The sequence below is a fragment of the Populus euphratica genome, unplaced genomic scaffold (genome assembly GCF_000495115.2).
Source record: "Populus euphratica unplaced genomic scaffold, PopEup_1.0 scaffold114.1, whole genome shotgun sequence".
NCBI lineage: Eukaryota > Viridiplantae > Streptophyta > Magnoliopsida > Malpighiales > Salicaceae > Populus > Populus euphratica.
Window position 1 is genome coordinate 828,483 of NW_011499905.1, and position 20,772 is coordinate 849,254.

General features: G+C 30.6%; 2 protein-coding genes across 4 annotated transcripts; one reads left to right on the forward strand and one right to left on the reverse strand.

Annotated features, from left to right (window-relative positions):
- The first annotated feature begins 3,372 nt into the window (after positions 1–3,372).
- LOC105133330 (Ssu72-like family protein) lies at positions 3,373–7,223 on the forward strand. Of its 2 annotated transcripts, none has more exons than XM_011037277.1 (4): positions 3,373–3,690; positions 4,066–4,220; positions 6,659–6,777; positions 6,865–7,223. In XM_011037277.1, the coding sequence occupies exons 1-4, from the start codon at positions 3,476–3,478 to the stop codon at positions 6,964–6,966; spliced, it is 591 nt and encodes a 196-aa protein (XP_011035579.1). In that variant the 5' UTR covers positions 3,373–3,475; the 3' UTR covers positions 6,967–7,223. The 2 variants fall into 2 exon arrangements, with proteins under 2 accessions (XP_011035579.1, XP_011035580.1); XM_011037278.1 differs by having other exon boundaries at positions 3,374–3,690; positions 4,075–4,220.
- Positions 7,224–14,952: 7,729 nt separating this feature from the next.
- LOC105133335 (signal recognition particle 19 kDa protein-like) lies at positions 14,953–19,269 on the reverse strand. 2 transcript variants are annotated; one of them, XM_011037284.1, is made up of 5 exons: positions 19,166–19,269; positions 18,579–18,771; positions 18,382–18,481; positions 16,518–16,670; positions 14,953–15,473 (listed from the first exon to the last, which is right to left on the reverse strand). In XM_011037284.1, exons 2-4 carry the CDS (start codon positions 18,756–18,758, stop codon positions 16,540–16,542), a joined length of 411 nt encoding a protein of 136 aa, XP_011035586.1. In that variant the 5' UTR covers positions 18,759–18,771; positions 19,166–19,269; the 3' UTR covers positions 14,953–15,473; positions 16,518–16,539. The 2 variants fall into 2 exon arrangements, with proteins under 2 accessions (XP_011035586.1, XP_011035585.1); XM_011037283.1 differs by having other exon boundaries at positions 18,579–18,774.
- Positions 19,270–20,772: the final 1,503 nt, after the last annotated feature.

Genomic DNA, 20,772 nt, shown 5'->3' on the forward strand with positions numbered 1-20,772 from the left:
AAAGCTGGTAGCCGTACTTCACTTCGGTTAGATTTTCAAGTTAATTTTAATATACTGGTATTATCAATGTAATTTCAAGTATTATAATTTTTTATTAGAAAAATAACAAATTATTATTTATATTTAATAAAATTAAGAATAACAGAATAATTTAGGTTGTCTAAACTAACCTTTTTTATTTATATATACAGGATAGAACATGATAATAACTTTAATGGTTACAATATTAAAATAATTCTACATTAAATTTTAATTTAAAGATAGATTCTATAATAAATAAAATAAATTAAAAATATATCAGCTAATAAATCAAAAAAACATTTAATGCAATTTAAAAATTAAACTAGAAACTTAAAAACAAATGCTCATGCAAATTTTTAAAATAATTATTGTTTTTATTTCATATGTTTTATTTTTATAGAGGTTCATTTTGGTTGTTAAAAACAAAAGATTTTTAATTTTATAAAAGCATTATACCAATAAAATTTATTTATATGAAATATCAAAAGAAAAAAAATTAAAGAAAAAATACAACAATAATTAAAGAGAAAATACAACAATCTCTTTCTTTGAAGTGTTATAAAATTAAAAAAATAATTACTATTTTTGAAAAGGTGAACTAAAAATTTTTAAAAAATCAGAGAGTGTACTAATTAAATTTTAAATAAAAATAAATAAAAAGTGAAAAAATAAATAAAAAATAAAAGAGTATTAATTAAAATTTAAATAAAAAGTTTAATTAAAAAAAAGCCAAACATTATCGGGTTTGATAGGTCAAGCCCACGTGGTTTAATTGGAGAAAAAAAAGCCAAATATTATCGGGTTTGATAGGTCAAGCCCACGTGTCAGGGTTTAAATTGTTGTATCAGAACACCACGTTTATTCTAGTATTACTGGGTAATAAAGAAGGACATTTCCGAGGGAAATACAGCAAGCAAGACCAGAACTTGATGCCAAGGCAAAGGAAGGAGAGGTGGTGAGAGCCTTGAAGCTCAGGAATTCCTAGCTGAACGTAACCCTTTCTCCACCCAGCTTTTACGTTTATCTCTGCTGGTTTGCATGCTTGTGAATAATCACCTCTTCATTGTCAACTTGGAAACTAATACTTCTATTTATTATTCTTGACGTTGAATTCAGACACCCCGCCAAGGAAGAACCTGCAGAAGAAGACCCTGGCCCAGATGTAGGAATTGATGCTGAAAAATGCAGAGGATGATCCATACCTTGACCAGGAACTGCCTGTTATGGCTGCTTTCTCCTTTTTGTTTCTATATGTTTGTCAGGTCTCCTAATAGATATGTTAGTAGCATGAAGCACCAGTTCTGCTCTGCTGCATGTAAAAATAAACAGCCTGTTTGCTAGCATCATCCCTTTGAAACTTGTTGCCGTCTGTGTCATCTCTTGTAACATGGCAGTGTTTCATGACCTTCCACTAGGGTTGGAGAAACAGCACATGCAAGAACTTTCTTGAAATTACAAGACAGAATCTATTTTTCTGAAACTTTAGAAGGAACAGTCAATGGCAAGGAAAATTAGTTGCCTTGGAACAACAGATCATACCTGCAGGAAACACGGGCAGCCTTTCACAAACAGGAAGAAAACTTGGCGCCAAAATTCTCGTTTCATTGATACAACATGTTGAATAAGTACGAGTAAGATCGATAACAACCTCAGCATAACTGCCTCCACCCTTGAAGTTTAAACTCTTTGGGTGTTCTTAGCCCGTTCTTTCCCAGGTCTAAATGAGAGTTTATAAGATGTGTAGCATGTGTCACATTTGGGATCCTTCCTTTCTTCAGCTGAACAGAGATAGGATCAGAATGACTCTTGCTGGGTATTCCTGAAACTACTAACACGGAGTATGATGCAGATGAATGATGTTGCGAGAAGAAAATGGCCAGAAGAAATTGGAAGAATATTTTTGGAAATCTTACAAATCCTTGAGATGTTACCTCTTTCCTCTTCCAAGAGAATTCTCTCCTCTTCCAGAGAACCGTTCCTTTTCATCCAACACTATCCATTCCATCTCTAGAGCTCTTATAAGTTTTATCTGTTAAGTCTGTCCACAAATACTCCCTGAAATAAAATTGCATAATGATTGAATAATAAGCAAGCCATCAACTGCTCATTCTTTGCAAGATTCTCACCTCATTTTTGGCGTAATTGCAGGTAGAACGTGTCCAATTCCATTCTTTGCCTCTGCCATCTTCCATTACAGCAAAAAGTTCATTGTGAGCTTAAGCTTCAGAGCAATAACCATCCCCCGTCAAAGTACTCCTTTTATTCTACTCATCAACTGCTCATTCCAGAATATCAAAATCTTTCAACCACGCAAAACTCATATAACTATTTACCAGTAGCATGTTTACCTGTAGGAGTAGAAAGCAATCGCGTCTCCATGGATCAACACCTCTACAGTCATTAAGCTGACCTTTGGAAATAGAAACCCATCAGTTTGAAGGTAATATCAGATTGCAAGGGGATAACAAAAGATGACAGCAGACCACATGAGCAAATAATTATTCTCGAAAAAGTCGTTTTTCTTTTTCAGGTTTTAACTCATAGCTTCCCGGAGATCACCATCAAGCGTCGAAAAAGAATAATGCCATGGTAATTGATTGAGTATGCGAGGCAGTTCTCAAAAGAAAAACAATCTAAATTTGCTTTAGCAGATTTGCTTTTTAATGGCAACCACTACAGGATCGTCTTGACCACTACATGATTGGCATTGAGGATGCTGTATTTACAGTGAAAGTCTCTGTGTTGTTGTTTTGGATGGTAACCTTTATATTTCTGATAGTCTTACTGCTAATAATAAACCCAGAATGACTCTGTTTGCTCCCTCATTACCAAACAATGAAGAAAATAATGGTCAGGTTATGAAAAGAGGGTTTATAAAACTATTATACAGAATCTGATTCTGTACAGTTATGAAATAGTATTTCATCATTAATTTTTTTTAATGTTTTTAGTTTATTTGAATTTTTTATTTTTTAAAATTTATTTTTAATATTAATACATGAAAAAAAACTAAAAACATTAAAAAAATTAATTATATACAAAAAATTAAAATCTTTTAAAATACAAAAACAAACCTCCTATTAATGGCAATGAATAATTCTCAATCAAATCCTTCTAATTAATTTTCATTAACTTCTCCATCAATTTGTCTTCATAACCATAAAACATAATTAGACGATATACATTAATAGAAATTTACAAAATGAGCCAATTGAGAAATATGGGAAATCTTGGGATCTAATTTATAAAATTTACAAGTATAGGATGTGATTAAGAATAGGTATATTGATCAAGGACTAAATTAAGAACAAAATAAAACATCAGTACTTTCTTTTATTAATAAAACCACGACCCGGCCTGTACGGTGCCGGTGATTAATAATCTGCTACGGCCTCAAAAACCCACCGAGTGTTTATCACCGGAGATTTACCACTCTGCCACCAATTAGCAGACCATGAAGTTCCGGTACGCCATGGTATGTTCGTCCAATCAGAACAGAAGCATGGAGGCTCATTCTCTGCTTAAGAGGCACGGATTTGATGTCTCCTCTTATGGAACTGGAGCTCACGTTAAGCTGCCTGGACCTTCCCTCAGAGAACCAAACGTTTACGACTTTGGCACCCCTTATAAGCAAATGTTCGATGATCTCAGGCGCAAAGACCCTGAACTGTATCCTCCTCCCTCTCTCTCTACTCTTCTTTTTCTATAACCTTTGGTTGCTGAGAGAATCTCCTTTCCTTTCCTTTTTTTTTTGTTTTGGGTTGTTTAATTGGGGTTATGGTATCGTATTAATTGGTGCGAAGTTGGGTTTTTGTTATTTTGGGAATTACTTCAAAACCCAGAAAAGGGATTTGAAGTAAATAGTTAGATATGGTTGCATTTGTGATGGAACTGGCGTGTTTTATTGAAAAATTGTAAGGAATTTGAATTTTGATCATGGGGTTTCTTGTTTTTTTATTATTGATTTAGCTTCTTAAATGTGAAAGGAAAAGCTTATGGCAACTACGTATGTGATTTTAAAGAAAAAAGTTGAAACCTTGACAAGAGTTTCAGTTACAAGCGAAATGGGATATTGCCCATGCTTAAAAGAAATTCAGGTGTGAAACTGGCACCTCAACGCTGGCAAGACAATGCTGCTGATGGTTCCTTTAGTGTGGTGTTCACTTTTGAAGAAAAGGTCTTTGATATGGTTCTTGAAGGTAAAGATGTATCTTTCGTTTTGCATTTTATGTTCCTTTGGATATTTTGATAATAATGAGTTTTGCTGTTACTCTGTTCACATGCTTGTATAAAAAACTCACTTTTAGCCATTGATGAAAAGAGCCTTTAGACTAGGATTCTCCATTATTTAGTAATTAATGTCTGAAATTTTTTGTCCCCCAAAAAAATAACGAAAAGAAAAGAAAGTAATATCTGAATACTAATCTTGATGGTGAATGGTAGAGGTAACTTCTTTAGCTAAATCAAAAAGTTTGACATCCTAAAAGTGATACTCTTTGAGGTTTTTAGCTCAGTCTTGTTACTTATAATGCTCAACAACTCTTGATAGAAAGTCTTGAGGGAATTATTTAATGGGGTCAAGAACAGTGAAGATGAGATTGAGCCTGCTCCTTGCTGCTTTGTTTAAGAAGCTCCTCATTAGTGGAAGTTCGATCTAAAGATTTCAATATAACTAAGAATTTAATATGTGATGCGTTGTGTTTTGTATGTAGAAGAACATGGGAAGAATGGGTGGGCTTAACTGTTTGCTATTCCAATAGATCATGACAAGTTAACCAACTTGAAGATGAATGTTCTTCCTATCCATGTAGAGATGTTGGAACAAATACTGCTTTAAGTTTGGGGGTTTGAAGGTATCTAGGTTGTTTTGTTAATTTAAATTGAGATTACCTCTATGGCTAACATTAGATGAAACCAATCTGCGGCCTGATTACAATTAGGTTTTTGGGGGCCTAGTTGTCCTTTTGGATTTAAGATATCAGATTCTTACTAATATAACCTTTTCCCTTTTAAGTTTCTTTAGAATTTTTAGGATTGCATGTTTTTGCATGATTAATATTTTAGTGCCTCTGTTGCCTTTATAAACTTAGAGCACAAGGGATAAATAGAATATAGCCAGCGTTTTCATGTTTGTAGCTGTCATTTCTTACTTTCTATCTAGAAGCCATGCCATGGGGAACCTTTCAGGCTTTCTTATTGTTTGCAGGCCTGTATGTTTTGAGCTACCAGAAAAGTAATGTTGGATTTTTCTGTGGGTACTTGGGAAGAACAATGGAAATAGGATGACATTCGCTGTTCTTGGCATGTCTTCCCGCACCCCTTGGTCCATAATGTAAAATATCTCTTTGCATGGATGGTCTCTAAGCTATGTCAATAGTGAATGGCTTGGATTTCATAGAACTTTGTAGAAGGATGCTATGTTTATGGGTTTTATGGAAATCTCAATGCGAGGCTAAAGGATAAAGAACGAATGATGATCACTCCCAAAGATACAATAAAAAGGAAATAGTTCAAGCAAGCTCACCAGACTAGTTTAAAGAAATAGCTTATACTGTTAAAAATACCTGAATGAAGGTCCAGGGTGTTATAGCTAACTCACAAATGCTCAGCTTTCCCTTTTTCTTGTGCTATAAGATTTATGAACTATTGCAATTGTTGTCCCAGTCCCATTGTTTCAAAGTCTTGATAACATTTGTGTTAATTTGATCCATCTCATAACCATGTCTTTGATGTGAGTCTGAATACAAAATTATGAAGCTCTGCAATCAACTTAAAAAGCCGAATCTACATTTGTTTGCCTGGTTGTAAACTGATTTGGTAATTGGAATGCAATGCATTTATCATAAGTTCAAAGTGTATCCATTTAAACAAGTATATTGATATCTATTGCATATGGTATGGAAAGAGAAAATATATAGGAACTAATTGGGTGGGTGCTAGCTAGCTTAGCAGAAGGGTCTCCTGGTGTCATAACAAATAAACCGGGTTCAAATCATGCTGACAATTGAGATGGGAAATGGGTCTTCTGATAAACAAAGAAATGAATTAGTTAGTGCAATGGAGTTTGGATGGATATATATTGACGAGCTATCTAACACATGCTCAAATAGATACAACAGACTAGTTTGTGAGGGAATGAAGAGTCTCTTGAATATACAAGAACACTTGATCAGAAATGTTAAGGTAACTGAAACTGAAAAAGGAAAGTTTAGTCCATAAAGTTTCCAAGTAACTCCTAGATTGCCTTGTGGAATAGTCAAGTGTTTACAAGTACTTTCTATTGATTAGATTTGTTCAACATTTGAATTTACTTGAAGTGTGTGTTTATTCATGGAGTTAAGCTTGCATAAAAATCATTCACATAAGTTGTGCAGTGCTGAATTGTATTATAATCTGGTTTAATAACTGCACCCCCACCCAATAATGATGTAAGAAACCATGTGCCGTTCACTTCTCAAGTCTGAATATTTAGTTAAACATATGATGAAAAGTTTGATGACCATGACGCCCTGAATATCTCCCTGATGCACAACTTATGCAGATGCATTTGGGTTGTAATGCTGCGCATATAGATATTGTTTGTCCTTATCAAAATCTCTTCATGCAATTATTTGATCACTGCTTTGAAAATGTGCAGATCTCCATAACCGTGATCATGTTCTTTTGAAAAGTGTGCTGGTGATTAACTTAGAAGTAAAAGATAATCACGAGGAGGCAGCTGTAGGAGGTCAGCTCACTTTGGAACTCTGCCAAAAGGTAGAAATCCTATTTTGCATTAAATATACCATCTATTGTTCAGTTCTCTATGTGAATAGATTTTGAATGGATGATTGTTCTATATAGATTGAGGCAGTTGAATCATGGGAGGACTCCATTGATGAGATTATCACTGCATTTGAGGCAAAGCACCGGAGAAAGCTGGTGTATAGCATTTCCTTCTATTGACGATGCATCATCTACACTAACAAAATGATTCATCTTTTTTTTTGTCCAGACGTGGAGGCTAGCAATGCTTGTGATTAACTACCTTTTTTGCTGTTTAGTATGTAAATTTATTGTCCCAATTCCTGGGAATAAAACTGTCTCAGTTCACAAACAGAATTCATGGGATTTTAAGCTTAATGCAGCTGCTCAACCATGGAGAGACTCGTTTTAAGTTCCAAAGTTTAAATTATCTCAGCGAAAGGGATTAGTTCAAGAAATCGCTAGTAATGCCTGGCAGGATTCAAAATCAAGAGTTCGAATGAGTAAATTTTATTTATTGTTATTTTTTTTAATCAAAGAAACAATCTCTTAGACAATAAATGGCATTATTGTTTGGCAAAATACAACAAATCGCGCGCGCGCGCAGAGTGTATGAGACCAGCTCTTTGTTTATATATATAAAAGAGAAAGAGTGAGAAAGAATATCGAAGACTAAGAGGTGTTTAAACAAATCGCGCGTGCGCAGAGTGTATCAGACCAGCTCTTTGTTTATATGTATAAAAGAGAGAGTGAAAGAAAGAATATCGAAGACTAAGAGGTGTTTTTGTCTACTCTTTGATAAACATAAATACATGAAGAATTCGTTGCTGATTCTTTCAACCTCATTACTATTAGTTAAAAAAATAAATCAAGTTAACATTTTTCTTATTTCAAAAAAAAATTATAGTTCAATTGGATTCAATTTTTTTTGTTTTTTCAAGACTCAATTTCGTATTTTTATAAAAGATGAATTTTTTTAAACTTATTTGGATGAAACCCGACAAGAAAACAATATTGACAACGTTACAAATCCTGACTAGAAGACAATATTGACATTGTTTTTATGGTATAAAAAACTTTCCGAGCCCAGTCTTTCACAGTACATCTATATACAAACCAATATGGATTAGAATAGTTTAATGATAAATTTTTCCTTCTTAACAAATATTAATGGCCTGACTATTAGAGGTAATAAGACCTTTTAACAATGTTTATTTGTCACTAGATTGATTAGAGACACATCACTTTTTTTATGTTTTGAAGTATAATAAAATATTAAAATTATTTTTAAATTTGTTTTATTTAGCTGGGAGCTAGGAGCTTTTTTGAGTTTTTGTTTTTTAAAGCAAAATAAAATGACTAAACTACCATTAGAAGTAAAAAAATTTTGAATTAGTGTTCAAGGGTGTTTTTTTCATGGTTTTTTTTAATTATAATAACATTTATCAATAAATAATTTTATCTTTTAATAAATATAAAATATTATTTAAAAATTAATAGTGATTGGCACATGCAATACATGCATCAGTAAGCAGACACCACTCTCTTTGAACAGTTTTGGAAACAACTCGACATCCTCTTTCAAGTGGTTCGACATGTATACATGGTGGCGCAACAATCGAGTTCCGGTGAGTTTTTTTTTCCTCCTCCCTCTTTTCTCTCTCTTTATTTTGGGTTTCATACCTATCTTTTAAAAAATTAAATGTCTTGTCATTTTGTACTTGTATCAATATTGGTCCTTATTTTTTTCATATCACTATTTGTTTTGCTTTAAATGCATTTTTAAATTGATTTTATTTTTTAATTTCACCCTCATAATTATATTTCATTTAGTTTTTTATCCAATTTGGTCATCCTTCTTTTGATTTCTATTTTTTTTTATCATTTTCTTGATTTTTTTTATTTTTCAATTGAATCCATATTTTATTTTATATTTATGCTAGATTTGATCTTCTTTCTTTTGCTTGCTATTTGTTTTATTTTTTTAACCATTTTCTTGATTGATTTTATTTTCAATTGCATCCCTTGATATTTGAATGATTGAGAATTTTGCTTTGTGAATTTTTATGTTTGCTTTTGATAAGGTATTCCTAGTTTTATAACTCAGGTCATGGGTTTCAAAGATTAGTCTGATTTAATTTTGATTTTTTAGGTTTTTTTAAAAAAATAATTTTTTATTTTATCATTCAACATTAGATTACCGGGCCTTGAGCTTTGTGATTTTTTTTTATTTTTTTTGTTTATGAGGTTATTATGATGTCATGTCTCGAGTTGCAAGTTAGTTAAATTAATATAGGTTGAATTGAGTTTTTTTAACATTTTTTTAATTGATTTTTTCTTTTAGTTTTTGCATTTCATCATTTAGTTTACTTTAAGCCTAACCTCTATTATTCTATTCAGTTTTTTTTTGAAAACCCCAACCAAAAAAACTAAACCTAATGGCTAATAATATATTTTTCCCAACTGAAAAATAATAAGAAATTAAAGAAGATTTTATTATGGGAGGTAAAAAATCCTAGGAAGAATTACCGAGTAACCTTAGACGACACAATATACATATGTTCATGAAAACTACTGACAATCAAAGATTTTATGGGGACAACAAATGGAACAATTTAAATGAGAGGTACTTTTATAAATACAAGTAAGACTTTCTCCCTTTTTTCTCTATTAAAGTCATCAGCTAAGAGAGTAAGAAAGGATAGGAAAATTACAAAGAACTTTTTCCTTCTTCTCTTGAGAAATTGGTGATTTTTGTATTGTTAGAGAGAGAAAACTTGTTAGGTGAAGGGAGGGATTTCGAGTCTTTTTCATCAACAACTTATTAACTATTGTTTAATTAGCAAAGGTAATGAGTTTAATTTTAATTTGATTGCAATTCTTTTTTTGAAATTGTGTGAGGGAATAGTACCTAAATTTTATATTTCTAGGGTTTATGTTTTGATTATGATGATAGTTTGACTAAACTTTGAGTTTATTGGTGTGGAGAATTGTATTTTGAGGAAAATTAAAAACTAATTATGGTAATGGAAACATTTAAGTAGTCTACTATTAGAGCTCTAAGCACAAAGACACGACAACAAATACATACTATCTAGAATTTGAAAGCCATGGATTGCGAAAACATTGCATAGGCAATAATGAATTTGGAAAATAACATATAATGATTCATGTAAGTCATTGAGCTTTTGACTTGGTATGGACATGGAGCTTGGATCATGAACCTTCTAAGCTGGTAATAAACACAACAAAATCTGATAGTTGGGATTGCTAAATCAGAAGTCCATAAGTTAAAAGAAAGTAAATAATAAAATCCGTACAGCCTATTCTGATCTATATCACAAGTCTTTTTTGAACTTCAATTTACTTGAAAATTTACCTCAATATAAAAAAATACTTTTGGAATCGTCTAGTAAAGTTTTAGCTCTAGCCAACTATTGGATTTGATGTTACACTAAATAGCATAAAACTAGATGGTAAAAAAGTTTACATCAAAATCCAAATCTGACTTTACTTGGATTGTATTACAAGGCTGAACCATATCAAGTTTACTATGACAGTAATAAATACGAGTATTTATGGAAAATGCATATAAAAATTATGTATTTAAGTGCTTGGATTAAATTAATTTCTAAATGAATAAATATATATATGTTTGGTTAAACAAAAATATTGATTTGTTATCATTGAAATTGTAGGAGAAATGTCTAATGTGGGACTCGACTTGTTAGGAGCATATACGATAGAAACTCCAAATTAGAGTCACTCTTTTGCCTTTTTAATTATTTGAATTTTTCTTGTAATGCTTAAATGCAAGAAAAAAAAGAAATTTATATTTATTATATACAATTGATGTCATGAGAAATTACATCTTTAAGTAAGAGAAAAATGATATCAAAGAAATGATATCTTTGGCAAAACAATGATAATAAGAAAGAATATGTCTATGAAGTCGATAAATAATATAAAAAAGAGTAGGCCTTATTTATGAGGGTTAAAAAAATTAACTTGAGTTAGTTGTATGGTTGGAGATTAGTTATGTGATTATAAACTGTTAATAATGATAGTATTAAAAAGAAAAGGAAAAAAGAAAAGAAAAGGAGAGATGGAATATAATAGAAGATAATAGAGTTGTATTGTAATTATAGAATAGTAAAGCACATATGTATATGATATAATTTTATGCTTATTTATTATTTATATTATTATGTCTTCAAATTAATCTCAGCCATGACCGCAACAATGATTTTCTTTTTAGAAGTTGTATAGTTTTATTTAGGTAAGACTTTTATATATGCTATTTGTATTATATAGATAAACTTTATATATGTAAGTATAATTAAACTTAAATCTTTTAAGATGTATAAGGAAGAGAAGATTGATTATTAATTATCTTTTTATTTTATTTTATAATGTACCCATATATTTCCTAAAATAATGCACACATGTCTATGCATATATTATGATATACACATTATATTGGTAGAAATTGTTGGAGTGGTAGGCCTAAGACCACATGGTTATGTTTATGATGATTATGAATGGAGATTGATGAGAGATATGCCTGAGGCTACCGGTGTATATTTGCCTATAAATGAAAATTTAGGGAAAGCTTATGGACAAAGGGAACTCTATCAAATTTTCATTAAATTGGATAAATTTATTAACTTGAATGGAAACAAAAAATGTTTTGCATGTTGATATACATGTATAATGTATTGTAAGTAATACAAGTTATGATAATAATATTAAAAAAATTGCCCCAGTTTTTACTTATAAGTATATATCAGAAAATATGAAATTATATTAAAATTATAGGATGTTAGTCTAATTTGATTTTTTAAAAGAGAAAAATAACAAAACCTATTGGTTTTTTAGTGAGCCTTTTCTTGGGTTTTTATGGGCTAGTTATTTAGTATTGCAAGCTACTTTTGATAACTCCTAAACAATGCAAGTAATAGCAAGACATCCATTGACTGAAAAAATATATTTAAAGATCATTAAGTAGAGCAACAAATATGAATTAAAGTCTTTTTATTTGTTTCCTTGTGTTACTAGATAATTATAGCAAACAATGATAAGTTCTTATATACAGGTAAAATAATGTTGGTATCATTGATCATCTTAAAAACTCAGAATTTAGCTAAAAAATAAAATATAAAGAAAAGCAAGTCATGTAAATTACAATATAAATCAAAATTGAAAGAAATACTAGAAGATATATGTTGAGTGAAACACTTTAAATTAGCGAAAGTCTAGCTTTGTACTAATTCATAAGTAATAGATCACTAAATCATGGATTTCACGTTGTTAGTTACTTATGGATAGAAAAGCTAGTCAATTGAGTTATATTTTACCAAAAAGATATTAAATTGAACAAACATTCATAGTTTTGTTTGTGAAGAAAAGAAAATTAACAAATAGTTCTTGATCAACACTTAATAACAAAGAAAATGAAGGAGTTCTTCTCAATCAGATTCCAGAAAAATAGTTGTTATTTTCATATATGTTATACACTTTATAATTATAATTTACAGTTCTCAATCAACACTTAATAATAGAGAAAGCAAAGGAGTTCTTCTCGATCAGATCACAGGAAAATGGTTTTCATTTTCATATATGTTATAGACTTTATGATTGTAATTTATGATTGAAATAGGTTAAGTCAGGTAATGCTTTATATTTTCTTGAGAGTATATACTACTTTATTTATCTACAAGGAAGAGTTAAATTATAAAAAAAATCAAGCAACTCATAATAAAAGATCACCTTATATGATTAAGATATGGTTTTTTTTATCCCAAATAGTTTATCCCAAGACAGAAAGAAATTATAGAGAAACACATATCAGCAATAAAAGATGATGAGTATAAGAATAATAAGAGACAAACAAGAGATGATAAAAACACAAATACCAATGATGGATGATGATAAATATAAGGACAATAAAAGGCAAATAAGAGATAAAAAGAGCATGGGTAATGGATGGCTAATTTGCTATATGATTATTGATCTTAGGTTAGAAGAAAGTTTTATATTGATAGTTGTATTTATATCTTCTTCTTTTTTAAGTGTTAATTGAACTAGTCTGATTCAATCAATTTCAGATTTTTGAACTGAAATTGAACTGAATTAGAATTTTTAAGTTTTTTAATTATTTAATTCAATTTTTTTTTTAGTTATTTTTTTATTGGTTTTTTTAATTTTTTTATTCACTTTTACTTTTAAGAATATTTAGAAAGTATATTTAATAATATAAATCCTCGATCAAAACACAAACAAATTTGATGAATCAATAATAAATATATTATTATGGTACTGTTTAATTTAATAATGATAAATTAAAAGGAAGATTTTATAATGATTTAAGTAAGTAAAATAGAATGTAAAAATATTTAGATTTTAGACATAAATTATCAATTGTTTAGTTTTACGGTATTAAATATATTTTTAAATTTTATTATTGGATCAGGATGAATATTTATAAGGGATATGTTGATATATTATTTTATTTTATATTAGAATTTTATGGCAATATAAGATCGAGATCTCTATATAAAATGGCAAGTAGGGTAATTGTAATAAATATTTTTTTTATTAAGGAACTAATTAAGGGTAAAATAATAATAACCCTCTCGTTACTATACACACTACTATTCACTCAAAATAATAACAAGAGAGAGAGGGTATGTCCCATTTTAAGTTTTCTTCAAACTTCCATAAAGAACTCTTTCTAAAAGTACGAGTTAGGTGCATGCAAAAGAATTTTAGTGGAGAAAAACACATTAAGGCTGAAATGTGGAGAGAAAAACCTTTGGGGAGGAGTGGAACTTGAGAGAGAAAGTGTAAAAAGATAAAAGGGTGAAAGAATAAGAAAATAATAGTGAATTTGATTAGTTTTTCGAATTACTTTGGAAGTTAATGATATCAATATAATATTAATATTTACTTGAATTGATTAAACATTGCAAGTTATAAAAGCTAATGATAACAAAAAAATACATTGATATGAATATTAATAAAGAGGATAATCAACAATATTAAGGAATTTGATTAGTTGTTTCTAACTTGTGAGACTAATAATATTAATGAGTTTATTGATATTAATATTTTTTAAATTTGATTAATTGTTTACAGATTGAGAAATTAATAATACCAATAAATTATATTGGAATCGACATTCTTTAAACATAATTATTAATTTTTAATTTGAAAGACTAATGATATTAATAAGATTTATTAATATTGATATGAATATAAAATATATAAGTGAAATAAATTTGATTAGCTATTTTCAGGAAATGAAATGAGCAGTAATATCAATAAGTTTATTGGGGTCGACATGTATTAGGATTGAATTATAAGTCATTGGGATAAAAGATAATAATAACTACTTGAAATTAACATCAACATTGATTAATCACCCGGGTTACAGATGAATATTAATAACATGAAGTTTAGCGTACAAAAGAAAAGAATATAACCTAATTACCTGTAGCTAAAGTTTTAGTGTCATTTAAATTGTCATTTATTTATATTAATTTATGGTAATTTTGCTTTTAGGACCATCTTATACCTGTCAGGAGTAAATCTTCCTTATCACCTTTGACCTCTTAGGCTAGGTATATTATCGGACATTTTGACTTGAATTATAATCCCGTTTATGCATGTAAAATATATTAGCTTACCTTATAAATATATAATTAGTGTCATATAAAATATTGCATGTGATGTTGCGTGGTTTGAATTAAATTGATAAATCAATAAACTTAAAATGTTTACTCTCTTAAAATATCAGTATAACATCATCATACTATAAAACAAATATCCTAATAATAATTCCAAAATTTAAGCATGTGTTTTATCCTGGATATTTGAGACTGTTACAAATAATATTGGCAAGTATTTTTTAGAAAAAAATTCATTATTGTTATTTTTTTTATTATCATTAGTTTTTTTAATTATAATGACATTATTAGATTATTTAAGTTTATTAAAACTATTTAAATCAATAATCCGGTCCAAAAGTTTTCGTGCTCTTTAAACACTACCTTTGGCATTTTGTATATAACCCTAATAAAGGGTAGCCATGCAATGTACTTTTTCCTTGTCGTAAAATGGATAAAGCACGAGGAGGCCTAACCCCTCAAGAAAACAACACCAGAAGCATCTCCTATCAAAGGATAATTCACCCCAAGCTCCACTCTATAAAGGATTAGCCAAAGAAGCAAACCATCTTGGTCACATGACAGAACGCATCATAAGCCATAACCCATTCTACTGCACCAATGAAACTACAATAAGAGACGAGGTCCATTTCTGTCCTGATTTCCTGGACATGCAGCGGAGAGGAAAAGGAAGTAAAAGAAGACAGCTGCAACTAAATTTGCACTACCTGATAGATCAATCGTTTGGAATATCGTCTCTTATGCATGCTGCTCTCTGATTGCATTAAATTTTAGTATCAACTTTGATATAATCCAAAAGCACAAAAGAGCAAGAAACCAAAAAACAATGTTCCATGCACCCTCATTAGCCAAGTGGTGTACCAAGACATTTCAGTGATATCTGAGTATCTTGGCATCAAAGAGCTGACACTCACACCAGGTTAGTATCTTCAATCCTTAGAAGGGGTTTTCAAGACTGTGGACACTCACAGATTTACATGCTCTGTATTCCTGGTTCACCGATTACAAGCAACTATTTTCCTGCAATAAACAAGCTCGGTTATGCATATTTCCAAATTCCAAAGGAATGGAGATGATAGGCCCAGCATGATAACACAATTAGAACTAGAACATGGGATATTCAAAGCAGTTCATGTCTATGTGCAACAAATTAAACGTGGGATATTCATAGTCCTTTAGTTATTAGCAGGTCAACTTCAGCTAAAAAAAGAAAACATTTTAAAGTGTGCCATATTAAAAGCTAATATAGTCAGGTTAAACCCAAAACAAAACAATTGATCATACAGGTCAGGTTAAACCCATCGAGTTTATCAAACATTTTCTCATCAAGAATTGCAGGAGAGTTTAAGACCAAGAATGCTGGAAATCTGTTCTATGACAGTTTTTTACGTGGACACCAGATATTTCTTAATGCTAAGCAAGAAGATGAAACCAGCAACTCCAAGATACACGTACTGATGCAAAGATGCTACAACAAAAGATATACAGTCCTTTAGTTATTAGCAGGTCATCTTCAGCTTAAAAAAGAAAAAACATTTACAGTGTACCATTTTAAAAGCTAAAATCGTCAGGTTAAACCCACAACAAAACAATTGATCATACAAGTCAGGTTAAACCTGCCAAGTTGATCATACATTTTCTCATCAGGAATTGCATGAGAGTTGAGGACCAAGAATGCTGGCAATCCGTTCTATGACTGTTATTTACGTGGACACTAGATATTTCTTAATGTTAAGCAAGCCGTTTTTTTTTCTGTGGACACTAGATGATATTTCTTAATGTTAAGCAAGACGATGAAACCAGCAACTACAAGATGCATGTACTGATGCAAAGATGCTACAACAAAAGAAAGGCACACCATAGAATAGCGTATCCATATTGCTTAAATTAAGGTTTCACTTTCACTTTGTTAAAAGACATGCACACAAATTCACTTTGTAGAAAGACTTGAATACAAAGGGTGTCCAAGAACAGAAATTTTTGATAAAGCAAGATTCTCATCCAAATATTTTCATGATAAAAAAAGAAAAGGTCAAGTTTCGACCAGCTAGTTGCAAATCAAACCTGATCCTCTCTCATGAAGAGACTATCTTTTCTTCTTCCCACCCTTCCCAGACTTGGATGTTGCAGCATTTGATGTGGATGCTGGCTCCTGCTTCTTGGTCCTCCCAGGATGTCTAGGTACCAATTCTGCAACATGGAGCATAAGCTGTTTTCCTGCAATAAAGTTGAAGTTTTTCAAATTTAAAATATATGATATATATGGCAGACACTCATATACAAGTGACATCAGCCCATTCAACTTTGAGCTGATTTTTGTTAGTTCTTTCCCCTGATGCTTTCGACCATGATAGATGCAACAAAAAAGCACCCCCTTTTTTTTTCCCTCTATTTTCCCCTTTCATTCCTCCATGTCAATGAAGTACAGTGCCATGGCATATCAGGCGTGATGAGAAACAGCACTCAAATTTCTCAACTAAACTAAAAGGCAACAATTATCAAACAATCCAGATCACCAAGTGACCAGCTGGTATTTCATGAAAATGCTGGTAACTACTGATTAACACGCAAAAGGTATTCACCAAATCATCAATTAAGACAACACATATGAAAAGGCAGGTTCAGCTTAAAAAGTAGTGGATCCCTAGTAGAAACTAGTCTTGTGCAATACTAAATGCTAATGACACCGTACACACTACACATACTAGCTTCGATTTAATTTTGTGTGTCATTATCCCTGCTTGAAAGGTAAAGATTTTGTGTCATTATCCCTGCTTGAAAGGTAAAGATTTATATGCAGACTAACAGGAACCAACACTCATGTCAATGATAACCGCCCCTTGGAAATTAGGGCCACTGAAATGATACCACCAAGTCACCTACACGTCATCCGCAATTGAATTAAATGCAAATATTTCACTTTAAGGATTATCAGAGAACAAAATAAACACGTGTCTGCAGGGCAGGTGGAGGGGCCAATCAATGTCAAGTGGGAAGTATAAAAATAAACTGTCATACAGGAAACTTTTTAAAAAAAAAAGTAAAAACCCTCTTACAAGTGTTGTGGAATTCACCAGTATGTATGGGTTGAAGTGGAAGGAAAGTGGCAGAGTTAAGAGGTTAAAAGAAGAAAGTTTGAGTTCATTTTGATGTTAAAATGAGAAAAGAAAGGAAGGGTATTGAAGGAAAAAGGAAGTCAGTTAGATTTCCAAGTTCATCTCACTTACGGGAGGAAATCAGCTAAAATATTTTCAAATATATATTATCATTTCAAAGATGCTTGATTTTTCCATGTATTTTTGCAGGAGTTTAGCATTAGATAACTTGATAGAAGATTTCACACATTCCTAGTCAGAGTATCCAACCAGAAGGCTGCTTCACTTAATAATAACTTGGGAGATGGACCTAGAATAGGAGCCATAAAAGAAAATATATATTAAACCTAGTTACTGTACCTAACTACCTCTTATCCTAAGAGGAGTAAACACAATACCGATCAAAGAGATAAAAGAAATAGGTTGTTGGATCATGTAATGTTCAGCTTGACAAGGAATTATCGACAAGATAAAACATCCAACCAAACAGTTGCTTCACTTAATCATAACTATGGAAATGGTCCTAGCTTGTGAATCAACAGGAACTAAACACAAAACCGTGATGGCTCAGTTCCATACCAAGTTGAAGCATTTAACCCAAAATCTCAAGTTACTAGGTGAAGAGGTGACAAAAGACTGACACAAATACATTTGACCAATACAGATACAATTAAAATTTAAGCATAGAAAAAACTATGTGTGTACGTATCCATCAGTTTACGCATATTTAAGAAAGAATAAAAAGATAAAAGTAACTTATGAAAAGGAAATAAAAAAAAAAAAAGCAGGATCATATCATACAATAGACAGAAAGGAGGGTAAAGGATGCTTACTGGAAGGAATAGCAGGATTACATAAACTTCCGTCTTCTCTTTTCAGTAATACCCTCACTCTACCTACTTGCATGAAATCTCGAGGATATGCCTTATCAATCTATGATATCCAAAAACCATCATAAAACACACAAAAAAAACAGCAATCACAAGCTCTAACTAAAAAAAAAAAAACAAAATTGTGGATTCAAACAAACCTCAATTGCAAAAGGAAGTTTGAGATGGCTACAACAATCACCTATCTCAACACAAGTGGGATTCTCACACGCCTTTTCCACGCTAATCCTCCTCCCTTCAGCTATTGTTTTCTTTGAGTTAATGTAAACAGGATATAAGACTACCCATTTCTTTATATTTGGCACTCCTCCATCCATCATTAACTATCTCTCCCTAGTAAAAAAACCCACTTTCCTTAAAAATAAATCATATAATTCAAGCGAATAGCAATGCTGATCTCAATAATAATAGTAGTAATAATAATAATAATAAGCAATGATTTTATATACCCAGAAGTTAAAAATCAAAACTTTAACAAACTAAACAGGGAGTTAATGAAAATTGTGAAATGGGGTTTCTAATGTTAAGGAACTGATTCATTATTTTCATTCAGATACTACAATTGACACAAAAAATAAAAAATATCTTGACAAGGGGTAGAAGGAATTTCAATGATTGACAGCTAAAAAATAAAAATATCATGTGAATTCTAAAAGGGAAATCAGTGTTGGAAGAAAAAGGAAACTGGATTTCGTAATTGCAAATGAAAGAGAAAGGAAGGGCTCACCAATTGAAACCCTGGCTTCGCGTTTTGTTGTGTGAGATCTTTGGTGCTGAGGAAAGAGGATGCGAAAAAAGTAATCTCGGATTTGGTTTCTACAGTTTTTTTGTTTTACATATTTCCTATAATTGCAGTTTGGTCCCTCAAGTCAATAAGTTGGAGCCCGTTGTAAGAAATAGCTAAATTATACTATCCCCCAAACTTTTACCAACTCTGTTTCTTTTCTTCCTTCTATTAAAATATTTTGCTTCACTTATATTTAGAAATATAGTAGTCGTTATGTTTTAAAATATTTTTTATTTAAAATAATATTTTTTATTTAAAAAAAAATTAATATCAATTAATTAAAACAATATAAAAATATAAAAAATAATTTATTTTTAAATTAACTTTAGCCAACTTCTATTTAGACAGTAATACTAAACAAGAGATTCATCTAGGTGATTTTTTTCTTTTTTCTTTGGTTCGGTTTAATAAGGCAGTTCAGCAAAAATATTTTTGATGTTTTTACTACAGAGATACTTTATGTTGTCAATAATGTATCAGGAAAAAGAAATACACGTAAAAAAGCTAATATTCAATGATAAAATGAAATGATATCAACTAATGGGAGTAATTAACCTATGTTATTTTATTTCAAAACCTTAAACACACCTATATAAACCACTGCATTTCTTGTTAAATAATTTCTTTCTGTATTTTTCAGTTCTTTATTGTTTAATATTGATTTGGATCTCACACAGGCATCATATTATAAAAGATATGGATTGGTAAATTGATTGATATTATAATCAACAAGTCAATTCTTCTATGATATTATTACGTCAAAAAATATTATTAAATGCATAAAAAAATTATACGCTATGAAATCTATAATAAATATTATTTATTTATTTATTATAAAAGAAGAAAGTTCAATTCTGAATGTATAAAATAATTTCTAACATGTAAATAAATAAGTCTAAGTCTCGTATAGATATTCTAAAATTCATTAATGGGTGTTTAATAATATTATAGTGGTAATTTTTTAAAATATTTTTTGTTTTCAACTATATTAAAACAATATTTTAAAAAAATACATTTTTAATATCAATAAAAAATATTAAAAAATATTTTTTTAAAGAAGAACAGTTGATTTTCACGTTAGTACAAGTAATCTAACTGATCTCATTGATTTGGGGTTAAGGAAGGGGAAATAAGCACTTAATTAATGCATGGCACTAATAATACAAGGTGGAATGAAAGCCCAAGGTAAATATATATACATATATATATATATATATGCTTTGTTGTGTATTCTTATAGTATCAGTCCGGCGGCGTCTAGGAACAGTTGCTAGCTAAGCATATATGCTTTGTTGTATATACTAATCTACGTCTTCCTCGTTGAAAAGATCCACAAAAGTTCAAATAAATCACTACTTAATATATTGAAACAGGAGATGCTCATTAATCTGCTCTTTTAACTCCCTCCATCTTCATTATTTAGTACCGAAAATGGATGCTATTCTTCTTCTTCTTCTTCTATCAATGGAAGTTAGCCTTGGCTTATTTTACTTTAAGTTCACTGCCTCAACCGGTTATGATAACTTCAGTTCACTAACCACTCATTTG